The sequence below is a fragment of the Rhinopithecus roxellana genome, chromosome 8 (assembly GCF_007565055.1).
Source record: "Rhinopithecus roxellana isolate Shanxi Qingling chromosome 8, ASM756505v1, whole genome shotgun sequence".
NCBI lineage: Eukaryota > Metazoa > Chordata > Mammalia > Primates > Cercopithecidae > Rhinopithecus > Rhinopithecus roxellana.
The window spans coordinates 72,516,801-72,538,619 of record NC_044556.1 but is presented as its reverse complement, the minus strand read 5'-3'; the positions used below and the strand labels follow the sequence as shown (position 1 = coordinate 72,538,619).

The 21,819-nt window shown below is 41.5% G+C and overlaps 1 protein-coding gene across 3 annotated transcripts in view; it reads left to right on the top strand.

The window, feature by feature from the left end:
- The window catches only part of HHAT (hedgehog acyltransferase), a 377,292-nt gene that overhangs the window by 60,103 nt on the left and 295,370 nt on the right, over nt 1–21,819 (top strand). For all 3 annotated transcript variants that reach the window (XR_004058941.1, XM_030936771.1, XM_030936770.1), the window contains 3 exons: nt 3,175–3,288; nt 16,111–16,305; nt 20,111–20,326. Coding sequence is in view for 2 of the 3 variants with exons in the window: in XM_030936771.1 (XP_030792631.1) it covers nt 3,175–3,288; nt 16,111–16,305; nt 20,111–20,326 (525 nt within the window). In the remaining variant the exon portion in view is untranslated. The remainder of the gene's footprint in view (nt 1–3,174; nt 3,289–16,110; nt 16,306–20,110; nt 20,327–21,819) is intronic.

Here is a 21,819-nt window from a genome sequence, read left to right as displayed (position 1 = left end):
ACAGGTCTGTCAGTTTCCTGGGCATATGAAGTTGAGTTGCAGCACTGTTACCCCTCTCACTTTGCAGTGGATTTTTAGTGTGTCTTCGTTGTGGGATGTGGTGGTCTTGGTGCTGGGGGTGTTCCCATTTAGACTTTGAGCTCCTCATGGTGCCTAGAGTAGAACTCCATTGTGGATGGGAAAAGCGGCAGTTACAAAGACTAGGCCCAGACCCTTTCCTTTGTTAAGAAAGGAAAAAGTGTTTTGCCAGGAAGTTAGAGTTACTATTTAAGAAACCCAGAACGATTGTGTCTCTCAGAGTCCTTAGTATTGCCTGGTAGCAGAATGCAAGCCTCGGAATAAACAACCGCATTTGTTAACTTGTTCAGTGAATTCCGAAGTCTGGGTGCTTAGAGCTTTGAATGGTGAACAGGAGGATGACTGATCTGTTGGTGAGTGTTAGGTAGCAGCTTTGGAGTGTGTGCCCTCCCTGGCTGGGAATGGTATGGGGTAGGCTGAGCTGTTAAGGATTCTGTGAGTTTATGAACATTCAGCTGTAGGGAGGCTCATCAGTCATGCAGATCGGTCCCCAGGCTGGTAGTATCACATCATCTGGAAGCTTGTTAGAAATGCAGAATCCCAGGCCCCACTCTTGATTGACTGCATCAGAATCTGCATTTTAGCAAGTAGGTGGCTTGTGTCCACCTTGAGGTTGGATGTGGGTGACTTCTCCTTGGAGTACAGCCTCCAAGCTTCCATGGAGAAGCCTGCCTAGTTCTGCCTGGCTGGGATTTAGCCCCAGTTTATATCTGACCCCCTTAGAGTCCCAAAGAAGAGTAATAACCATGGAGTCAAGAAAGAAAATGCGGGAAGGGACAGAACATGATGTTGTTCCTGATTTTAGGCTTTCATGTTTGCCTTGAAATGTGTGACTGAGCTCAGAGTCTATAAAGCTTTTGCTTCGAGAAGCTGTGAGTCAATATTTTTCTTACCCAAATCATTAAACATCATCTTGACCTTTTCACTGGCCCAGCTTTTCTGGGTGGTCATTTCCCTTAGGTAACTTTTTTAAATGGGGAAGAATAGACATGAGAGAGACATTTTTATTTCCTTTAAATGAATGTTTTTTGTAATAATTAGCGGTGAAAGGCCATGCGTAATTTTTGTTGATGGGATTTTACCAGCAGAGTTTTCAGGAGTCCTGGACTTTCTGGTGGAACAGAAAGTCTTAGATGTTTTGTCATATTATATCCTTTTTTCCCCTAAAAAATTAAACTTGGAGAAGTTTTGAGGCATAGGTAAGCTTGGGGTCATGAATTCTAAATGTAATTCTAAGTGTTCAAAAATGTTATATTTAAAAAGCTCAAATGTTGTTTTTTCTTTTTTGAGTTTGTGTTAAAAAAAAAGTCTCGGCTTTCAGTGTCTTTTTGGCTATATCCCTGTTATAAAAGTGGTATTTTACTAACATGGCCTCATCACATGACCTTTGACCTTGTTTACCTTTATTTAGTTAATTGACTCTTAGCTAACTTGGAAATCTCTAGATGGGGGAATAAACTGTGGATCAGGGATCAGGAGCCAGGTTAAAGCTTTGCGTTCTCTGCTGTGCTGTCTGGCTGTTTGTTGGTGGGCGTGTCCCAGACTCTGGTGTAGTCATCTCTAAATGGAAACAATTCAACTAGGTACATGATTTCCAGCAGGGGACGGGGTGTTATGAGCAGATCATGTATGAGGATCTGGGGTGTGGAGAGCATGTGTAATTTGAGAATGCACAGTATTGTATTTCCTTATTTGAAGAAATGGGAAAACTTTTTTTAAATGAGTGGCACAAAGTAAAGCATGATACAGTGTTGGCTGGTGGTTTACAAGGGATGGGAAGCACATGGGTCTAGCAGTGAGTAGTGGGTACTGCTGTTTAGTGAGTACTGTGTGCTGTTATAAACTTTTAATATACATATGCTCGTATTTAAGCCTCAAAAATCCCTGTAAGGTAAGTACTATTGTCATATGAAGAAACAGAACAGAAAGGTTAAGAATCATGTTCAAGGTCATCACAGCAAGTGTGAGTGGACCTGAGCTCTGGACCCAAACCAAGCCTCCAGTCTTAGCTACCTTGCACTCATAGTCTGTTATGAATCAAGATTAATTTTATGTGTATCTTACCTTCTGCAAAAAAAGTTTTATTTGTGTGTAACTGGTATGACATTACCCCACAATCTTAGGTACACCAAAAAAATCACACTTTTCTTCAAATCCAATTAAGAGAGACTTCAAGTTCCACTTGTAGAGATTGGTGAGGGGTTCAATATCAGTAGTCATTGCAGGAGTCCTTTTCCAGGCACACGTTTTGGTTAGAAAATTCTAAGACCTCAAATCCCCCACCATCCTGTGTGCATCTCTCCACGCTCCTCTTGGCCTCCGTGGTCCTTTCTGGGGCTCCTGAGGCTATGACTTTGAGGTGCTGGTTCCTAAGCATCCACATGTCCACTCTTTTCAGAGGTTTCTACCTACTCTTGCTGGGGAGCTTCATACATGTGGAACCTGGTACCGATGCAGACACAGAATGCTACATGGACACAGAGCTTCTTGGGGGGAAGAGAAGTGTACCTTTCATTCCTTTATTATACATTTATATGAAATTAGTTAATTTATCTGACAAATTATTCTGTCTGTAAATGGTAACAAGACTCAGAATGACTGACTTTAAGCCATTTTATTAGCGTCTAATTTACATTTCTCTCCTTAGTGAAAACATCTAGTTGTCTAAACTGGGATAGCCTCAATTCATTACTTGTGCTATCCCTGTGACCTTGGGTAAATGAATCGAGTTCTTTAAGTCTCTGTTTCATCTTTTGCAAAATGGAAATAATAATAGTATCTATACTATAGAGGGTCCTGGGAGATCAGCTATACCAAAGACACTGAGTTGTAGAAAGTCCAAGGTGCATTTGGGGAATGGCAATAGCAATGATTCTGTTAGGTTGGTGCAAAAGTAATTGCAGTTTTTGCCATTAACTAATAGCAAGCTGGAGGGGAGTGTACAGGTGGACGGGGAAAGGCTAGAAGTGTGTAAATCCTGTTTACAGAGTTTGGACTCACACTGACCTTCTTTCCAGTTTTATTAACTGGAGTTTGTATTCTGACTCAGACGTGCACTGAAATCCCTCTGATAAACTCCTATTTTGTCCTATTTAGGATGCGACTGACTTTGAGTGGAGCTTCTGGATGGAATGGGGGAAGCAGTGGCTGGTGTGGCTTCTCCTTGGCCACATGGTAGTGTCTCAAATGGCCACACTGCTGGCAAGAAAGGTATGATTATTTGTGTTGTTACCTTTTAAGTGTGTTTTTCCTTTGCTTCTTGTAAAGAAAGAGTCCAAGCTAGGAATCAGAAGACATGAATATTAGCATTGGGAGCCTGGAAAAAATGATAAAGTTGTTAACGATCAATATAACATTTAAGATAAAAGTTCATAGTTCATATCCTGCACTTACTTTCTCCAACTTATTTTCAGACATTGAATATAAAGGTTGTAGAGTAAAACTAACCATGGAGGGTGGTGGTGGTCTTTAAGATCACTTCCGATCAATTTATCAAAAAGTTGCCTGTTGTTGAGAATCTAGACGAGTTCAAATTCAGAAGAAAGTTGATGATTTACTTAAGAAGTGGGAATAATTTTAATGTCAAGTAGTTTATGCTGCTGTCGCTGTTTTAGATGGGAAGTCCAGTAGCATTTTGCTCTTGCCTTGGTCTGGCTTAGATAACGAAAGATTCTTCAAAGTGATTATTTGAAAACTACTTTTATATGAGGCAGGATTGAGACCCTCTTCACAGGTCTAGCTAGCAAGGGACCTGGTATACTGCCAGGGGGATCTTTCTGTCACCTGGGGGCCAGGGTGTTGCCCAGAGGCCTCTGATAAATGCTTCTTGCTTGCTATAGATTCCTGATGGAGGAAAAAATCTGTGCTTGGAAATTTACTGAGTGAAAACAAGACACAACCAAAACCTGATTTAGAAGTCAACCTAGGAAAAATGTTTTGATTCTCAGAGGTTCCCGGAGGTGATAAAACTGAAGTAGAAGAGAAACAGAAACCTCTGGAGATTGAGACCGGAAAGTGAGATACAGAAACAGGATGCCCTGTGGTTAGAGACGTGCACCTACCTTGAGCCAGTTTCTGACTCTTTCCTGAAAATTGGTGCTTCCTGGGCATTGCTTCTAACCCTGGAAGATAGGAAATCTCAACAGCATATTAACTTCCTCTTAAATATGATATTGATTTTTTTTTTGTACTCAAGTGGCTGCTGAACTGGCAAAATCCAAAATATTAGATGTTGTCAGATCTGAATATATTTTAAAATTTCATATAACTTTGTGAGCAGACCTAATAATAATTTTTTTGTTCCTAAGCTAGTAATAAATATATCTACCTCAGCCCTCATTAATGGTTTCTTTTCTCCCACAAATTTCTGTTTAGTTTTTTCCCCCAAGAATTCAAAATTTCTGGAAATTTAACATTTTAATTTGTAACAAAGTTTTCCCACCCATGTGTAAATGACTTATTACCATAAGTCTTAGTTTTCCTATATGTAAAATGAATAGCTTCATACTGGTTTTTCTTTACCTCTGTGAGGGGACGATGATGTACTTCGAGGATTGTACTAAGTTAATTGTGTAGTGGAGGAGTGCTGGACATTGTATTACTCATGTTTGGTCCTTAGTTTGGTCACTGATTAGCTTTCTAACCTGAGCAAAGGTTTTCACTGCATCTTCATTTATGGTCTTAGTGAATTTTTGTTGCTTAGAATACATAAAACTGAGTAATTTTATAAGAAAATGAACTTATTTAGTAATTTATGAAGAAAAGGAATTTACACAGTTATGGAGGCTGGGAAGTCCAAGGTTGAGGAGCCACATCTAGTGAGGGCCTTCTTGCTGGCGTCTCTATAGTCCTGAGGCCATGCAGGAGATCAGGTGGTGAGCATGATAGCTCAGGTATCTTTTCCTCTTCTTATAAAGCTGCCAGTCCCCCTCCCATGGTAACTCATTAATTCATGACATGGTTTGGCTCTGTGTCCCTACCCAAATCTCATGTCAAATTGTAATCCCCACATCTTGGAGGAGGAGCCTGGTGGGAGGTGACTGAATCATGGGGGCAGACTTCCCCCTTACTGTTCTCATGATAGAGTTCGTATGAGATCTGGTTGTTTGAAAGTCTAGCACTCCCCGCTTTGCTCATTCTCTCTTCTGCTCTGCTGTGGTAAGATGTGCTTGCTTCCCCTTTGCCTTCCGCCATGATTGTAGGTTTCCTAAGGCATTCCAGTCATGCTTCCTGCTAAGTCTGTGGAAGTGTGAGTTAATTAAACCTCTTCTTCGTAAGTTACCCAGTCTCAGGTAGTTCTTTATAGCAGTGTGTAAACAGACTAATACAACCTATGAATGAATTAATCCATTAATGAAGGCAGAGCCCTCATGATCCAGTTGCTTCTTAAAGGCTGTACCTCACAATATTGCCACACTGGGGATTAAATTTCAGCACCAGTTTTGGAGGGGACAAGCATTCAAAACCTAGCAGTTGTCCTCTGCAAGCTAGGATCAATAATATAGTATCAGTTTTTTAAATCCCTTTACAATAGGATGAACTTCATTTGTTAGACATTTCATCCTTAAAAGTAAAGATGAAACAGGGAAAAGTGGGACAAAGAGACAGCATAAAAGAAATGGTTAAAATAAGTTTAAATATGTCAGTCATTACAATCAACATAAGTGGATTCTCAAAAAAGATGAAGATTGTCAGACTAGATGAAAAAAAGAAAGAAAGAAAGAAAGGAAAACAAAAACCAAAACGGAGCTCAGAGAGGCTTTTCTTAGCTGGATATCCTTAAAACAGAAGGATATAGAATTTGAAAGTAAAAGTATGAAAAGATATTCCAGGCAAATATTAAACCCCCTCTCCCTCTGACAAACTGCTGGTGCAGTTTTATTAATAGCGGCAAAGAGCATTACTGGTGACAGAGGGCTGCTGTTGAATAACAAAGAGTTCATTTCTTGTTAGGAAGATATTAAAACTCTGAGTTTATTTGCTTCAAAATATATACAACAAAAAGTGTTCATAAACATAAAGATAGATAGGTCTATTATTGTGGGGAGATTTTTTTCATTTTTTTTATTTCAATAGTTTTTGGAGTACAGGTGGTTTTTGGTTACATGGATAGATTCTTCAGTGGTGATTTATGAAATTTTAGTGTACCTGTCACCCAAGCAGTGTATACTGTAGCCAATATGTAGTCTTTTATTCCTCACCCCCACAACCTTTCCCTCCGAAGCCCCAAAGTCCATTATACATTCTTATGCCTTTGGGTCTTCATAGCTTAGCTCCTCCTTATAAATGAGAACATATGATATTTGGTTTTCCATTCCTGACTTACTTCACTTAGAACAATGGCCTCCAGCTCCAACCAAGCTGCTGCAAAAGACATTATTTCTTTCCTCTTTATGACTGAGTAGTATTCCATGGTATATATACCACATTTTCTTTATCCACTCATTGGTTGATGGGCACTTAGATTGGTTCCATATCTTTGCAATTGCAAATTGTGCTGCTATAAACATGCAGGTGCGTGTGCCTTTTTCATATAAGGACTTCTTTTCCTTTGGGTAGATACACAGTAGTGGGATTGCTGGATCAAATGGTAGTTCTACTTTTAGTTCCTTAAGGAATTCCCATACTGTTTTCTATAGTGGTTGTACTAATTTACACTTCTACCTGTAGTGTGAAAGTGTTCCCTTTTTATCACATTTACAGCAATATCTATTTTTTTGACTTTTAATTATGGATTAATAAGTAATTATGGAAATTAAGTTGAAAAGCAATAAAAACAAGATCTACTTTTGTCAAACTAGAAAGTATACATATGGTTTCCTCATAATAATTTTCTATATGAATTAAGGAGTTAAAATGAAAATCAAAAGTATTAAACTTTTAGAAAATATGACATAGAATATTGATGCTGGCACAGAGAGCTTTTTTTATACAAGATACAAAAAGTGCAAATTATAGAGGAAAACACTAATAAATTTACATTAAAATGGAAAACTTTTTATCCAGTGACACAATAGAAAAGTGGAAAGGCAAGTCACTAGTGGAGAAGTAATTTGCAAACTGACAAAGGCTTGGCATATGGAATAAAGAAATTTCGTATAAAAGACAATCACTCAATAGAAAAATGGTATAAGATATGAAGAGGAATTTGTAGAAGAGGAAACATAAATGACCAATAAACATATGAAATAATGTTAAATTCATTAGTAATCAAACAAATGCATCTTAAAACTACAATAAGATATCATTTTATGCTTTCTAGTTTGGCAAAAACAAAACAAAAATCCCCTGATGATATCAGCGTTAGCTGCCTGAACTGATCCAGAAAGGGTGTTGAATATATATTGGTATAACTACTTAGTAACACATTATATAGTAAAGCCAAAGGAGGGCCTACCCTACAGCCACCAGCACTGTGTGATTTTTTTTTCCTTACAGACAGGATCTCATTGTGCTACCCAGGCTGGAGTGCAGTGGTGTAATCATGGCTCACTGTAACCTCGAACTCCTGGGATTAAGCAATCCTCCTTCCTCAGCTCCTGCGTAGATTGGACTACAGGCTGTGACACCACACCTGGCTAATTTTAAAAACTTTTTGTAGAGACGAGATCTCGCTATTTTGCCCAGACTGGTCTTGAACTCCTGGCCTCAAGTGATCCTCCCATTTCACCCTCCCAAAGTGCTGGGATTACAGGCATGAGCTACTGCACCTGGCCAGATATTTCGTATATTTTTAACTGAACACATGGAAGAATGAAATGATGGGCAGAAGGAAAGGTAGAGTTGTCCTGGGGACACTGTGTTTTCGTCTGTCCCCCTGATGTCTCTGGGCCATGCGCATCCAGACCCACATGGCCTCCTCTGATGGGTCTCCTTTGCCTCTAACCCTTGTTCTTGTTCCTCCTGTTTGCTTCCTGTAGATCAGTGTTTCTTAAATTTTTTTCAGTATTGTCCCTGAGGCACCTTTCTAGATAATTTTTTTCCTGATCATCTCTCCTCCTCTGTGAAATTTGAGTACTACATATATCCTGTATATATCTCTTTATTTACTGTACGTATGTCTGTGCTTTATGCATAAGGAGTAAGATTTTCTTGCCCCCAGCAACAAGTAACCTAAAACTGAGACAAAATATAATACTAATATTCTACAAATGTTAAATTATTAAAAAACAATAGAGATGGAGTCTTGCCGGTCTCAAACTCCTAGCTTCAAGCGATCCTCCCACCTCTGCTTTACGAAGTGCTGGGATTACGGGTGTGAGCCACCATGCCCAGTCATCACTAATTTTAATTTCCATTTTATCCTTAGGTCTAGCCTACAAAATCTGCCCCACCCCACCTCGTTTGAAGGAGATACAACCTTGTTGAGAACGCATGATTGAGATTAATTACCTGTTCCTGATTAGATGCCCCTCCCTCTTTCCAAACCTCCTCCACGTTCAGCTCCTGTTTTGCACCTGACACTATCAGAAATCTAGCTATATTAGGATATAGATGTCCCTTCTTTTAATTTGCTTGAACCTTTGAGTTCTTGCTCCTCCTCTTGTGGGAGGCAGTATTTGGTGTGGTTAAGAGCACTAGGGTCAATCCCTGCATTGCCACTCTCAAGCTGTGTAACCTTAAGCAAGTTCCTGAATATCTCTAAGGCTGTTTCCACAGTTGTGCAAGCGGGATGGCACTGCTGGCTTCGTGGAGTTGTGGAGAGGGTCTGATAAGCAAATGTTTTTCAAGGTTATGCTTGCACATGAGGACAGCCCAATAGATGGTGTCTGCTACTGTCATCTGCTGGCATTTGCTCCTGAGAGCAGTTTATGGTATTCAAGAATGGAGGTGACCATCTTGAGATTCCAAAATCCTCAAGGGCGTAGGTCGTGTCTAGCATCCGTAGCAATGTTCCCATGCTGATGGTCTTTTCAAGCTTGTCTTGGGTCCTGGGGGAAAAGATTAAGAAACACAGCCCCTTCTCTTGGGGAGTCACAGTTGAGTGGGAAGTTAGGAAAGCAAATACTGCTCACTGTTCTGTACCTGATGTGGTTGGCTGGGCATGCTATGGTGGGAGAAGATGTGGGCCTCACCTGCCATTCTGGTGTCAGGGCAGGCCTCCGAGAAGGTGGCTTTTGAGCTGTGGCTTGAAGGAAATGGAGTTCACTTGTTTCAGCTTCTTGCATCTTGTTACCAGGCAGGGCTGGACAGGTGGACTAGTCTTTTTCTCTGCAGAGCACACCAATGTCCGTAGGAGGTGTTCTTTTGCATTTTTCTTGGAATGAGGCAGAGTGAGCACTGAGTCATCTCCCTCTGTATGTGCCTCTCTCATCCTCTGGGCGACCGCAGGTTTGATTTGTGAGACAGCTGGTGGGCCGGGTTCGGCCTGTGGCTGGGGCACAGTGCTTTCTTTGTCTGAGTTTCCTTGGCCCTTACATAAGTATGAACCACAACGTTGGCCTCATTAGCTCTCTGCTTTCACCACCTGGACTAAGTGTTCCAGATGGCCTTAATTCGGGTTGTTGTTTTTGGTACTTATTCAGGGTGGAAGATTTAGGCTGCAGTTGTCCTTTTTTTTTTTTTTTCCTCCCCATTCTCTGAGGCATCCTAAACTATAGGCAATACTATGCAGGGACAGGCTTTAGCAATTCTTGCTGCTATAGCCTTAAGCCCTGAAATATTCTAGCCTTCTCCTTTATCTAATATCTAATCTTGTCTCTTCCTTGGCTCGCTGCACCTCCTCCCATGGAGAGGTGGCAGGTTATTTTTATTTTCAAAAGCATGATCTATCTTTTTTTTTTTTTTTTTTTTTTTTTTTTTTTTTTTTGCCATGGTAAGAAATAAAACTTTCCACTGAGTTCCTTGGCTCAGTTAAACACCCTTTCCCTGGATAAGGCTCTCTCTTTGGGTTTTGGTGAGACTTCATCAGGAGCCAGTGGCCCTGGAGGGAAGGCTGAATCACGGCTCTGAGCTTTGGCTGTGTGTTTGTTATGATTGGATTGGATGTCGTGGGTCAGACAGTTGCCTTCTTTCATGAATGCCAACAGTGGCCTCACCACCACCTGAGACATTGTGTCCTCTGCCCTCAGAACCAAAAAATACCCCCGTGTGAACTTTTTGAGAAGACTGGCCTGGTGTAGGGCTGAGGGTGGGTGCTGTTGCTAACCACACAGCTGGGTTCTCACTGTGCCTCTGATGGGGAGAACCCACATCATTAGCTATTGGCTGATGGGCTGAGCTCATCAGGCGCAAGATATGAAAAGGGCTGAGAAGCCTGACCCATGGTGCTGAGTGAGATGAGTTAACCAACCTCTGGAAGGCTGCAGGGAGCAGGGCTTTTTTCCAGGACATTCCCAAATCCATGCACCGAATAGAAATACCATGTGCTAATGGTTCTCCTGGAATCAGCCCCTTTCTACCTCCATCAATGCATGTTTAAGGAGGGATGAAATTCCTTTCACAGGGGCCTGCTGGCCTTTACTCCCAGGAAAAAGCAGGCTAGAATGCAGTTTTTCAGACTCTGGGATGGGTGGGTTGTATCTTTCTGTTTGGGGAGATTGTATATAAATATATATGTATATATAAGACATATATATTTCAGTAGAGCTGCTATTGGTTATGTAGTACGTAATAAATTATGTCATACATAAGAATATTGATTGATTCCCATTCTTATTTCCCAAATAATGCTCCCATTAAGTGGTTTCTTGGCAGATGTGCAAAAAGAATTAACAGGCAGGGACATCTGATAATGTTGCCAACAGGAATTCTGACCAAGGCTGTACACTTTCATTCCTCCCTGCAGAGGTAAACTCTAAGGAGGGAACCCACTCAGGCACATCCTATTATCACTTGGCACCCTTGGCACAGAATGAGCTGAAGTAGAAACAGATGGTGTGAGAAGGGGCATTGTCTGGCAGTTTTTCTTGACTCCTTATGAAGAAGGTTTTAAGAGTATGGATTTCAAAAGAAAGAGCAAATCTGTAGTCTTTTCTTAGGGTCACTGATTCCATCCTTGGAGCTGTGCCAGCTCAACTGGTTATTCTCCCGGGAGACTCTGCTGGGGTGAGGGATAGAAGGCTCTATAGCAGGTATCCACTTTCCTGGATTGGTACCTGTGCCCCATCAGTTGTTAACTATTGGAGATTTCCCCCAACAGAAGTACAGTTAAGAGATGCTGTGAGTGGCAAACAGGTAATAGGCGGTGAGATGTGAAATGTCTCTTCCATTCTACCCGCATTGGCAAAACAGCCTTTGTTTATAACGGGTTAAGTAGGACAAGTAGAGAAAGACAGTAGGTTTTCACTTTAGTGGGTTCCAAAGCCCACATTTTAGTACTATTTTCTTGTTTCTTCTTATTCATGATCACAAGATTAAATCCCAAGACTTGGGAAAGCATATCCGTCTACCCAGCTATCCATCCATGCAACTATTCTCTCCGTCCTTCCATCCAGTAGTTATGAAACACTTGATATATGCTGGGCACTGTGCTAGATTCTGGGCTCACATTACTGTAATCCAAACAAAGCAGGAGTTTAGCCTGTTAAAGGAGACTATCAAGTAGAGTCAGACCCCATTTTGAGAGTGGTTCAGACCCAGGGAGCAGAGGGGAAGGATGCCTGCTTAAGTCTATCAGGGTTAGTAAGATCTATGTCTCATCAGAGAGGCCATAGTGTTCTCAGTCTGGCTTTGTCTCCACTGCTACATAAATAGAGTATACTTTCTTATTTTTCATCAGATTTTTAAACATTTTCCCTCTTCCCCTGCTTTCTGTTTCATCTTCTATTAGAAATGGAAGAACCTGGAATAAAGAGCATTAAGGGAGGGTCAGAGTGGTTCCAGTGGGGCTGTCATCCTGTGCTCCAGCAAACCCATCTCAAGCTTCAGGTCACTCATGCTTTGATACCTTTTAAAAGAGCATGATAAATTCAAATTAGAACCACAACGAGATGTCATTACACACTTACCAGAATGGCTCAGATAGAACATAGTAACAGCACCAAATGCTGGCAAAGATGTGAATAAACTGGATCACACATGCATTGCTGGCAGGAAAGTATAATGCTACAGCCATGCTGGAAAATGTTTTATAGTTTATTATAGAACTAAATATGCAACTACCTTGCACCCCAGCAAGTGTGATCTTGGGCATTTATCCCAGAGAAATGAAAACTTATTTTTACACAAAAATCTATGTATGTATGTTTGCATAAGTTTTATTTGTAATAGCCCCAAAATGGAAACAGCCTAGACAGCCTCCAGTAGGTAAATGGCTAACAAGCTGTGGTATATCCACATCATGGAACACTACTCAGCGATGAAAAGGAGGAAACCATTGATACAGCAACTTGAAGGAATCTGCAGGAAATTACGCTGAGTGAAAAAAGCCAATCTTTGAAATGGAGAAGAGGTTATTGGTTGTCAGGATTAGGGATGGGGGCGATCAGGGGAGTGGGAAGGAGGTGAATGTGGTATAAAATGGCAATATGAGGAATCCTTGTGGTGATGGAGCTGTTCTGCATTTTTGCTGTGGTAGTTACCAAACCTATACATGTGATAAAATTGTATAGAACTAAACACACACATAAATGAATACGAGTGAAACTAGGAAAATCTGAATAAGTTTGGTGCATTGCAGCAACATCAATATCCTGGTTGTGATATTTGTGGTTTTAAACAATGTGCCATAGGAAGAAACTGGGTAAAGTGTACAAGGGATGTCTCTTGTACGTATATGTGAATACAACTATCTCAATAAAAATCTGAGAACATTATATAAAAGTTGTATGCAATTGGAATCTAAATTTATAAATCAGAAACATCACAATCCAACATTAAGGCCATGTTTTACTTATACACTTGATGTGATCAATGTGATTCTTTGTGTCTTCTTTCAAGTAACAAGTAATTCCCAATCATATTCATGATTTGAATCTTGTAATTTAAATGAATTGGGCTATTTTGGTGTTTAGGTGTGTTTTTAAACTTGAGTTTGACGTACAGTATGTGTATGACCAAATCTTGTATGTCTGCTCTTATTACCTTGAGAACTTGGAAAAAAAATCTGAAAGCCTTTCTAGTGATGAGTCAGAAGTGTTGTTTTGGAACAAAATGCAACACATTTTATTTTTTTATTTTTGAAAAGTTAAAAAAAATTCTAGCCTGGTTGATGTCAGATGTCAGAGGCTTAATACTGATAGTTAAGCATTTTTACTTAAGAGAGAAAAAAGGTCGATAAACACATACACACATTTGGAGTAGAGATGGATGGGACAGGGCTAGCCTTAGGCTTTTGCTTATGAAACTGGCCTTTGAAATGCTTAGAAAAAGCTCTTCTGCTGCCCAGAGGAGCAGGCTGTCCATGCTGCTGCTCACCCTGCTGGGCCATGTCACCCGTTAATCCTGGAACCCTCTTCATAGTGCTTGAGATCTAGGTACGTGCATGGGAAGGATCGTGGTCGGGCAGCTGTGCCCTAAGGGCTACATCTATAATGGGGACTGCCCTGCCATGACGCCAGTTGGATTGCAAGGCATGGGAGGCTGGTTCTGCTCTAGCAGGATTTTATTTACTTCTTTGTTACTTATTTTGAGATGGAGTTTCACTCTTGTCTCCCAGGCTAGAGTGCAATGGCGCGATCTTGGCTCACTGTAACCTCTGCCTCCCAGGTTCAAGCGATTCTCCTCTTGTAGGATTTTAATGGTGTTTTGGGGATAGGATTCATTCCAATGGCATTTTTATAGACAAAGTATGAAAATCAACATTGTAGTGGGATTCTAATCTATACAACAGTTTTGTGTAGGTGATTCTTTTTGCGTTATTCACATCTTTTCATGGCCTGTGCATCATGAATGTATATAGTAGAGTTGCTTGTACCTGGGGAGAATCAGTGCGTAATACTAAGATGGGTAGAGAACATGAGGCTCATGTGAGAGCGTGTCCTGTGATGTCTTAGACCAGTATTAAGTGTCATCTGCCTGTACTGTTTGGCAGTAGGGAAACAGTGGGGGATGAATATGGGACCAATTTGTCTGCCTCAAGGTGGCTTTGGAGACCACTGTTAAATTCATCATAGAGTCTCTCCAGTAAATGGGGTATGCACAGCACTGTGAAGTATTTCCTGAAGGTTCTTACAGCATTTTCCAAGTTGAAGCGGCTTCAGACTGTGGTAAGTTCCCAGATGAATCCTAGCAAACAGGCTTTTTCCAAAGGGATCAAATAGCACTTAATAAAAACATAACTGTGTCTATGTATGTAGCCACACATGCACGAAAAAGAATTCCATTGGTAAATGCTGTAGGTCATGTTGGAAAAGAACCTCTTTTTTTCATTTGTTAAAACTACTTCTTCAAATAGTCTTTGGCGACGTATTCCTTATAATTGGACTCTGCCCAGAGGTGAGGGTTTGAAGCAAATTTATGTGGCTGTTTTCTGTGGGTAGTAGGATGGAAAAATAGTAAAACTGAACTTCACATTTCCCTGGTTTTCCTGGAACTTAAAAATGGCTGACCTAGTCTCATATTTAAAATGTTCTCTCTTGAACTAGAGTATAGGTTTGGGAAAGAATAGTAGGTAGGCAATATTTTGAAAGTGTTAGCATCAAAGCATGGGATTTGCAATTTACACTCCACACCTGTCTTGCCCTGAAAAGTCTTTGGCTCCACAAGAAGACTTAAATTCAGGCACTTCTCACTTTTCAGTTCGGTGTGTTCCTGGGATCCACATTTTAAAATGCATACCTATGAGACATCACATTTCCCTATGGAAATAACAACTGTATTTGTAGAGTCCTTCCTGTGTATACACCCCATGAAGGAGATACTGTTATTATTCCAGTTTTGTTTTGTTTTGTTCTTGAGATGGAGTCTTGCTCTGTTGCCTAGGCTGGAGTGCAATGGTGCGATCTCAGCTCACAGCAACCTCCGCCTACCGGGTTCCAGGGATTCTCCTGCCTCAGCCTCCTGGGTAGTTGGGATTGCAGTCACCTACCACACCTGGCTAATTTTTGTATTTTTAGTAGAGATGGGGTTTATGCCATGTTGGTCAGGCTGGTCTCAAACTCCTGACCTCAAGTGATGCGCCTGTCTTGGCCTCCCAAAGTGCTGGGATATTACAGTTTTATATATGAAGAAATTAATCCACAGAGATGGAGTCATTTACCTCAGGTTACACATGTAGTTATGAGACACAAGCATTTGAATTTAGGCAGTTAGACTTCAAAGCTTGAATCATTGAACCACAATGATATCTTGCGTCTCAAAGTTAAAACATTATAGTTTTTAAATAAGGATTTCCCCATCAGATCTGACCAAAGTTATATCATGAAGCAAAGATATGTTAATTCATCTACTTATTCAATGTGATAACTATAAATTACTTGATGATTAGATAAAAATCTGTGATTCTCCTAAAATGGGAATAAATGTATCAATCAGGTAGATGATGCAAAGTCCTCAGTAGCTCATAAAGCAGGTAAGATGCAATTTTTCTATGACATAAATTTGACTAATCAATATGCAAAAAATCAAAAATGGAAAAATCCCTACATATTAAAAATTTCTGGCTTAGACTTTGGAAAGTCTTTTGTGGTTTGGATGATCCAGATTTCTTAAGAAGTCTTCCTAGAAATGTGTACTAATACTTCCTCTCGCCTTCACTTCTGAAGGATGGTGTATGTAGGATGTGGTCCATTTGGCAGTTTTCCAGCTGTCTTCTGGCTTCCATTGTGTCTGTTGAAAAGTCAATCCAATATCTTATTGTTGTGTGTCCCAGGGGTCTGGGTGGCTTTGGTTGAAGGCAGGAGAGTGGTTACTTGCTTCTGGGTGGAGCTGATGGGACTCTGGGGGTTAATGTGGAAAGTCCCTCTCAATCTTGTTTGTTTTGTACCAAAATTCCCAGGGCAATGATAATAGAGTTTCTTTATTGGGTAATTAAACGTGATCCTCTTACAGGTAGAACTTTCAATATCAATTCCATGAGCTCACTTCTCTTTCTTTTCCTCCCTCTCCTCTCCCTCCCTGTCTCTCTCTGGTTGGACCCCACCCTGTCTGCAGCACAGACCCTGGATTCTAATGCTCTATGGGATTTGGGCCTGCTGGTGTGTGCTGGGGACCCCTGGTGTGGCCATGGTTTTGCTGCATACCACCATCTCTTTCTGCGTGGCCCAGTTCCGGTCTCAGCTCCTGTCGTGGCTCTGTACTTTCCTCCTGCTCTCCACACTGAGGCTGCAGGGTGTGGAGGAAGTTAAGGTAAGTGTCTTCCTGTTACCATCGGGAATCCGGAGAAGGCCCCTTTGGCTTTGCCTTGATCCCAGTAGACACCTTGGTTTTCAGACAAGATGATTGTAGAACTGTGATGGGGCTCCCCATAGTGGCCATACGGGGTTGCTACATGTGAACCCTAGTGGTGCGTTCTGCAGTCCTGTCATTCCTGGCTGTGTTTTAGCCCTGTGAGATTGCCCAGGGCTAGCCCTGTACCATCTCTCAGAGTTTGGGTAGGCATGTGGAGTGCCAGATGTCACAGGGCCAGAGGGCCAGGAACAAAGAGAGAAGAAACAAACAGATGATTTACTGAAAATCACCTGGAGAGTGCCCTACAATATATAGGGAATGTGCACATCACTCAACTCATCTGATGGCCACAATGGCCCTGTGGTGGTAAGTTAGGTCTTTTTCTTCTTCCTAGTTGATTGAACAGATCCATTTATTCATTTATTGAGATGGCGTCTTGCTCTGTCACCCAGACTGAAGTGCAGTGGCGCAATCTTGGCTCACTGCAACCTCCGCCTCCTGGGTTCAAGTGATTCTCATGCCTCAGTCAACCGAGTAGCTGGGACTACAGGTACCTGCCACCATACCCAGTTAATTTTTGTATTTTTAGTAGAGACGGGGTTTCACCATGTTGGTCGGGCTGGCCTGAAACTCCTGGCTTCATGTGATCTGCCCACCTTGGCCTCCCAAAGTGCTGGGATTACAGGTATGAGCCATTGTGCCTGGTCAGGAACAGATTTACTATCTACTCATGTGACCCAGTGGAAGCTCTTTCAATTTAGATAGTGAAAACAAAGGGTTGTCTCCAAAGGGCACAGACCAAGCTTTCATTTTTGTAAACCCAGAGGCATTTTGACAGACTCAGTCACCTATCGGTTGTTTGTGCTAATAGAGGAGAGCACTGGGCTCAAACCACACTTCTTTATAGCTTTTGTTTGCATTAGTAAAATCTTATTTTATAGGCACTTACCTTTTAGCTTTATTTTTTTCTTAGTCACAATAACAGTGCATTTTTATTTTATGATTGCACATCAGACTTGGCCCAGAGGATGGTGGATGACAGAGGGACTGCCTTCCGAGTTGAGGAGTTTGCTGAGGCGATTGCACCTATCAGCAAATTCTTCTTGCACTGCATTTTCTGATTTCTGTTGTGTGTTCTCTGATCATCTCCTGGGCAGTGGCTAGCATCTCCTGGACAGCTCCGGACTATCGGGTTCTGTCTTTGGTAACTGGAATAACCTAGCCCTGCTTGTGCAAATGAAGCTTAGGCCCCTCAGGCTATCTCAGGCCCACTCAGACTGTGAGGTTCCTTCTCTCACTTGTCTGTTGAATACACCCTTTACATGTGCAAGTTGGAGCTGCCAAGGTCTGTGGCTGCAGGGGAGAAAAGGGAGAGTCTGTGTGGAACTCTCAATCATCCAGAAGTGGGAGCTTTCTTTTAAGGTAGAAATGCATGGCAAGAAGAACACAAGTCCAAGGCCCCAGCTCCAGGGTCTGGTCCTGGGCACTCGGCTTCAGAGCCCTTCACCTTCGGGGTCAGTCGACTCTGAGAATAGCCAGCCTGAGAGATGCACAGCTTGGAAAACACTGGGGGTCATGTGCCTAGGGCAGGACCATTAATGTTTCCCACCTTCATCGACCTTCTCCTTCCTAGCCCGGTTCCCAAACACTGCCCAACTGGCAGGAGCTGTTTTTTTGAGTCAGGCCAATCTGCTTACCTTTCCCTTTACACGTTTACATATGTTTACACTGTCTATTGGAACCAACCTTCCCATCATCCCTGTCCACCTGATTCTCTTTCAAAGTACGGCTTAGACCTCAGTCTCTAAAGGTAAGTAATAAAAGAGGGCCACAGAAAAAGCAGATCATTTAGTATCACATACTGCTCTGAGAGCTGCTGGCTCTGACAAACCGGGGACACAATAAAACAGTAGCATGTAAGTGACCAGGTGTCACATAGAGCTTTGGGGACACTGCACACACCTATCCCTTCCTCTAACCCCCTAGGATCTCCATAGGCACATTTAAAATCTTGGGCAGTGTTGGATATTCTTTCTTCAATCACTGTGGGACTGGAACTCCTGTGGTATCTATATTTTTGTTCATTCATTCAGTCACTCATTCGTTGATCCAGGTGACTGCACTTAGCACTCATGTGCCCTGCATCGACACAGTGATGGGAAGGAACATGATGGGAAATGTGAGATGGATGACCTGGTTTCTAGTCTTTTCTAATCCCCATCTCTTCCTACTCTGAAGCTGGAGCAGTCATTTAGCCTCTGAGCCTCAATCTCGTCATTTGGAAAATGGAAGTAATAAATGCTCTTCCTTTCTCATGGGATTGTTCTGATAGTCAAACAAGATAATCTATGTTAAGTGATTTTGTGAAAATTGTAGCATTTTGAAAGTTGAAGTGTTTTTTGCTGTTTTTAGTCTACCTTAATTTTTCTCACTCTCATTAATGATGTGGGGCTAATATTTTAAGCACATATGTCAAAATCTGGACTTATGAGAGTATATCAGATAATCACTCCATTTTAACAAAAGATACTTCCCAGAGTGATTAACTAGGCAACCATTTAAGCAAGTGTGCTTAAAAACAGATTTACAGTAAAAATGAAAACAAGTTCATACTTAACTTTTTGGGGACCTGGCAAGTGTAAAAACAGAATCTAATTCCATTTATCATTTCTTTGGGGACAGTTAGCATCAGTTATGGATGTTGGAGGTGAATAAATATTCATTTGTTCTGTACGTTTTACAGTGATTTGAAAAACATTGAGGAAGGAGATCATATGATTAGAAACTAGCTGGGTTTCCATGCTTTTGCACATGTGGTTCTCCTGATATGATTATCCTCTTTCCCCTTGGTGGCTGTTAAAGTCTTGTACAAGAAGTAGAAACTCTGTTCAGTGGTTGGTTTTTCTGTGTACAGCTTTAAGAGACCCTGATGGATCAAATTAATTACTTTCTCCTTTGACCCAAGTTATATTTCTTCTATGTATTTCCATAAATAGTTTTTCTCACTGAATGTATTTTTGGAAAACATCGAAAATATAGAAAAATATAGAAATTAGAAATACTTCATGATTTTATTCCCTGATATTAACATTTTATTGTATTTCCTTCTCATCTTTTGTTCCACGCATATTTTTGCACAGGTTATTTCTTGTTTCATGCTGTATTATAATTGCATGTTTACACATTTATGTCCTGTATGAGAATTTAACATATTGAGGGCAGGGACTGTTTTTTTAATTTTTATTTTTTAATATTTGTCTTTAAAGCTTATTTGACAGATGCTACTCAACTAAATGTAGAGCCAAACTGATAACAAAAGAGAGAAAAGAAAAATACATTGAAGACAGAAATCCCATGGGACATTTTAAGCCCCCTCTTTGTTATCCGAATAGTTGAAGAAGCTGTCAGAGTATCCACTGGATGTAGCTAATCTGCACTTTATGCCCTGGGTATCTGATACATGCGTATCTGGGAAAACCTTCATTATGTTGTGTCAGTCCTAATGCTAAGTTTACATTAGAGACATTCTTTTTCCTACTGCTCATTAACTGCCTTGCTTTGATTACCAATGAGATTTACCTGGTGTTCATTGGTTCTCGACTCCCCTTTATGGCACAGCTGCTCTACCTGAAAAAGAGGTCGCCTTCCCAGAGCCCCCTAGGATTCTCAGATGAAGGTGGTCCTCCTGGCCAGCACCTGCAATGGGACTGGACGATGTCCCTGCTGGCCACTCAGAGGTGGTTCTCTCCTTTTGATTTTGTAGAGAAGGTGGTACAAGACAGAAAACGAGTACTACCTGCTGCAGTTCACGCTGACTGTTCGCTGCCTCTACTACACCAGCTTCAGCCTGGAGCTCTGCTGGCAGCAGCTGCCTGCTGCATCGACCTCCTACTCCTTTCCCTGGATGCTGGCCTATGTCTTTTATTATCCAGTCTTCCACAATGGGCCCATCCTCAGCTTCCCGGAGTTCATCAAACAGGTAGAGCCCGCTGGGGATGGGATTGGGATTCTGTAGATTAAACCTTTGTCACTGTTGCTGTGGGCTTCTCTGACTCTTGAGTCATTTCATTCAGAGGTGGCCACAGATTTACAACACTATTAGTTCTCATGAGGTTTTATGTAATAGATGAAATGCATATGAGAAATGAGCCTTTAAAGTTTGACCCATCAGATATGTTAGTTCTAGGGGGTCCCACCTTGATTTTCAGTGAACTCTGGCAACCAGGATTAATGAGTGGGGCACAACGAGGAGTTTGGGAGTTGGCATCCAATGTGGCGAAGTCCCAAGGAAAGAAAAAAATTTGATTATGATGCTATTACCTGAAGGAATAGAAAAGGAAACTGTCTAAGCTGTTGCTTGGCAAATAATATGTTTCCTTTTATATTCACAAGCTGCCATAGCTTGTGAAATTTCCCATAGCCTGGGAGCTGTTCAGGGTGACCTAGATGTGAGAACAGAGTGGAGTTGAAGTAAGTTCGAAGGCAATGGTGTGTGTTCAGGACTGGATTCCCCTTTGTGCCCAGGCCCCTGCCTGCCTTCCTTGGACAGCGTCCTTGTCTGAAATGCCATGTTAAACTGCCTTTGTTGTTCCCCCCTACTTCACTTTTCCCCCTTGCTTACAACTTTCTTTTTTTTCTGCCTCCTCAACCTACATCTAGTTTCATGGAGCATAATTGCTAAGTTATTTCACATAAGGAATTAGTAATTGACAATGCCTAAAACGGTGTTTCTCAAGGGATATTCTACCCCCACCACCAAAACAAAACAATCCTCATAGAGAATAACATGTACGTGCATACACACACATGCATGCACACGCACAACACACACCCACACATATGCACACACCTGGAAGTGCAGGGCAAGCAGCAGTGTTGCACATTTCTGGGCAGCAACATGAAAGATGCTCCCTGAAAAAGAAGAGAGGGTTCTTAGAAATCATATTTTGTCCTCAAAGTTCCACTGAATTATACATTGTATTAAAGAATATATTTTTGCATTATAACAATAACATAATGTTCTAAAATTTCCAGTGAAAGTATGTAACGTTTTATATCTCTAGAAATCTGTAAGTGAAATCAATATTCTAGACAGATATGTTTAGTCTGTGGTTTCTCATACCTCGGTTTGGGATTGTTCTTTTGTCATGAAGGAATTTAAAATCTGTGTTTGAAATTGTGTTTAAAATTATTGTGTAGGCCGGGCGCGGTGGCTCAAGCCTGTAATCCCAGCACTTTGGGAGGCCGAGAAGGGTGGATCACGAGGTCAGGAGATCGAGACCATCCTGGCTAACACAGTGAAACCCCGTCTCTACTAAAAAATACAAAAAACTAGCCGGGCGAGGTGGTGGGCGCCTGTAGTCCCAGCTACTCGGGAGGCTGAGTCAGGAGAATGGCGTAAACCCGGGAGGCGGAGCTTGCAGTGAGCTGAGATCCGGCCACTGCACTCCAGCCTGGGCGACAGAGCGAGAC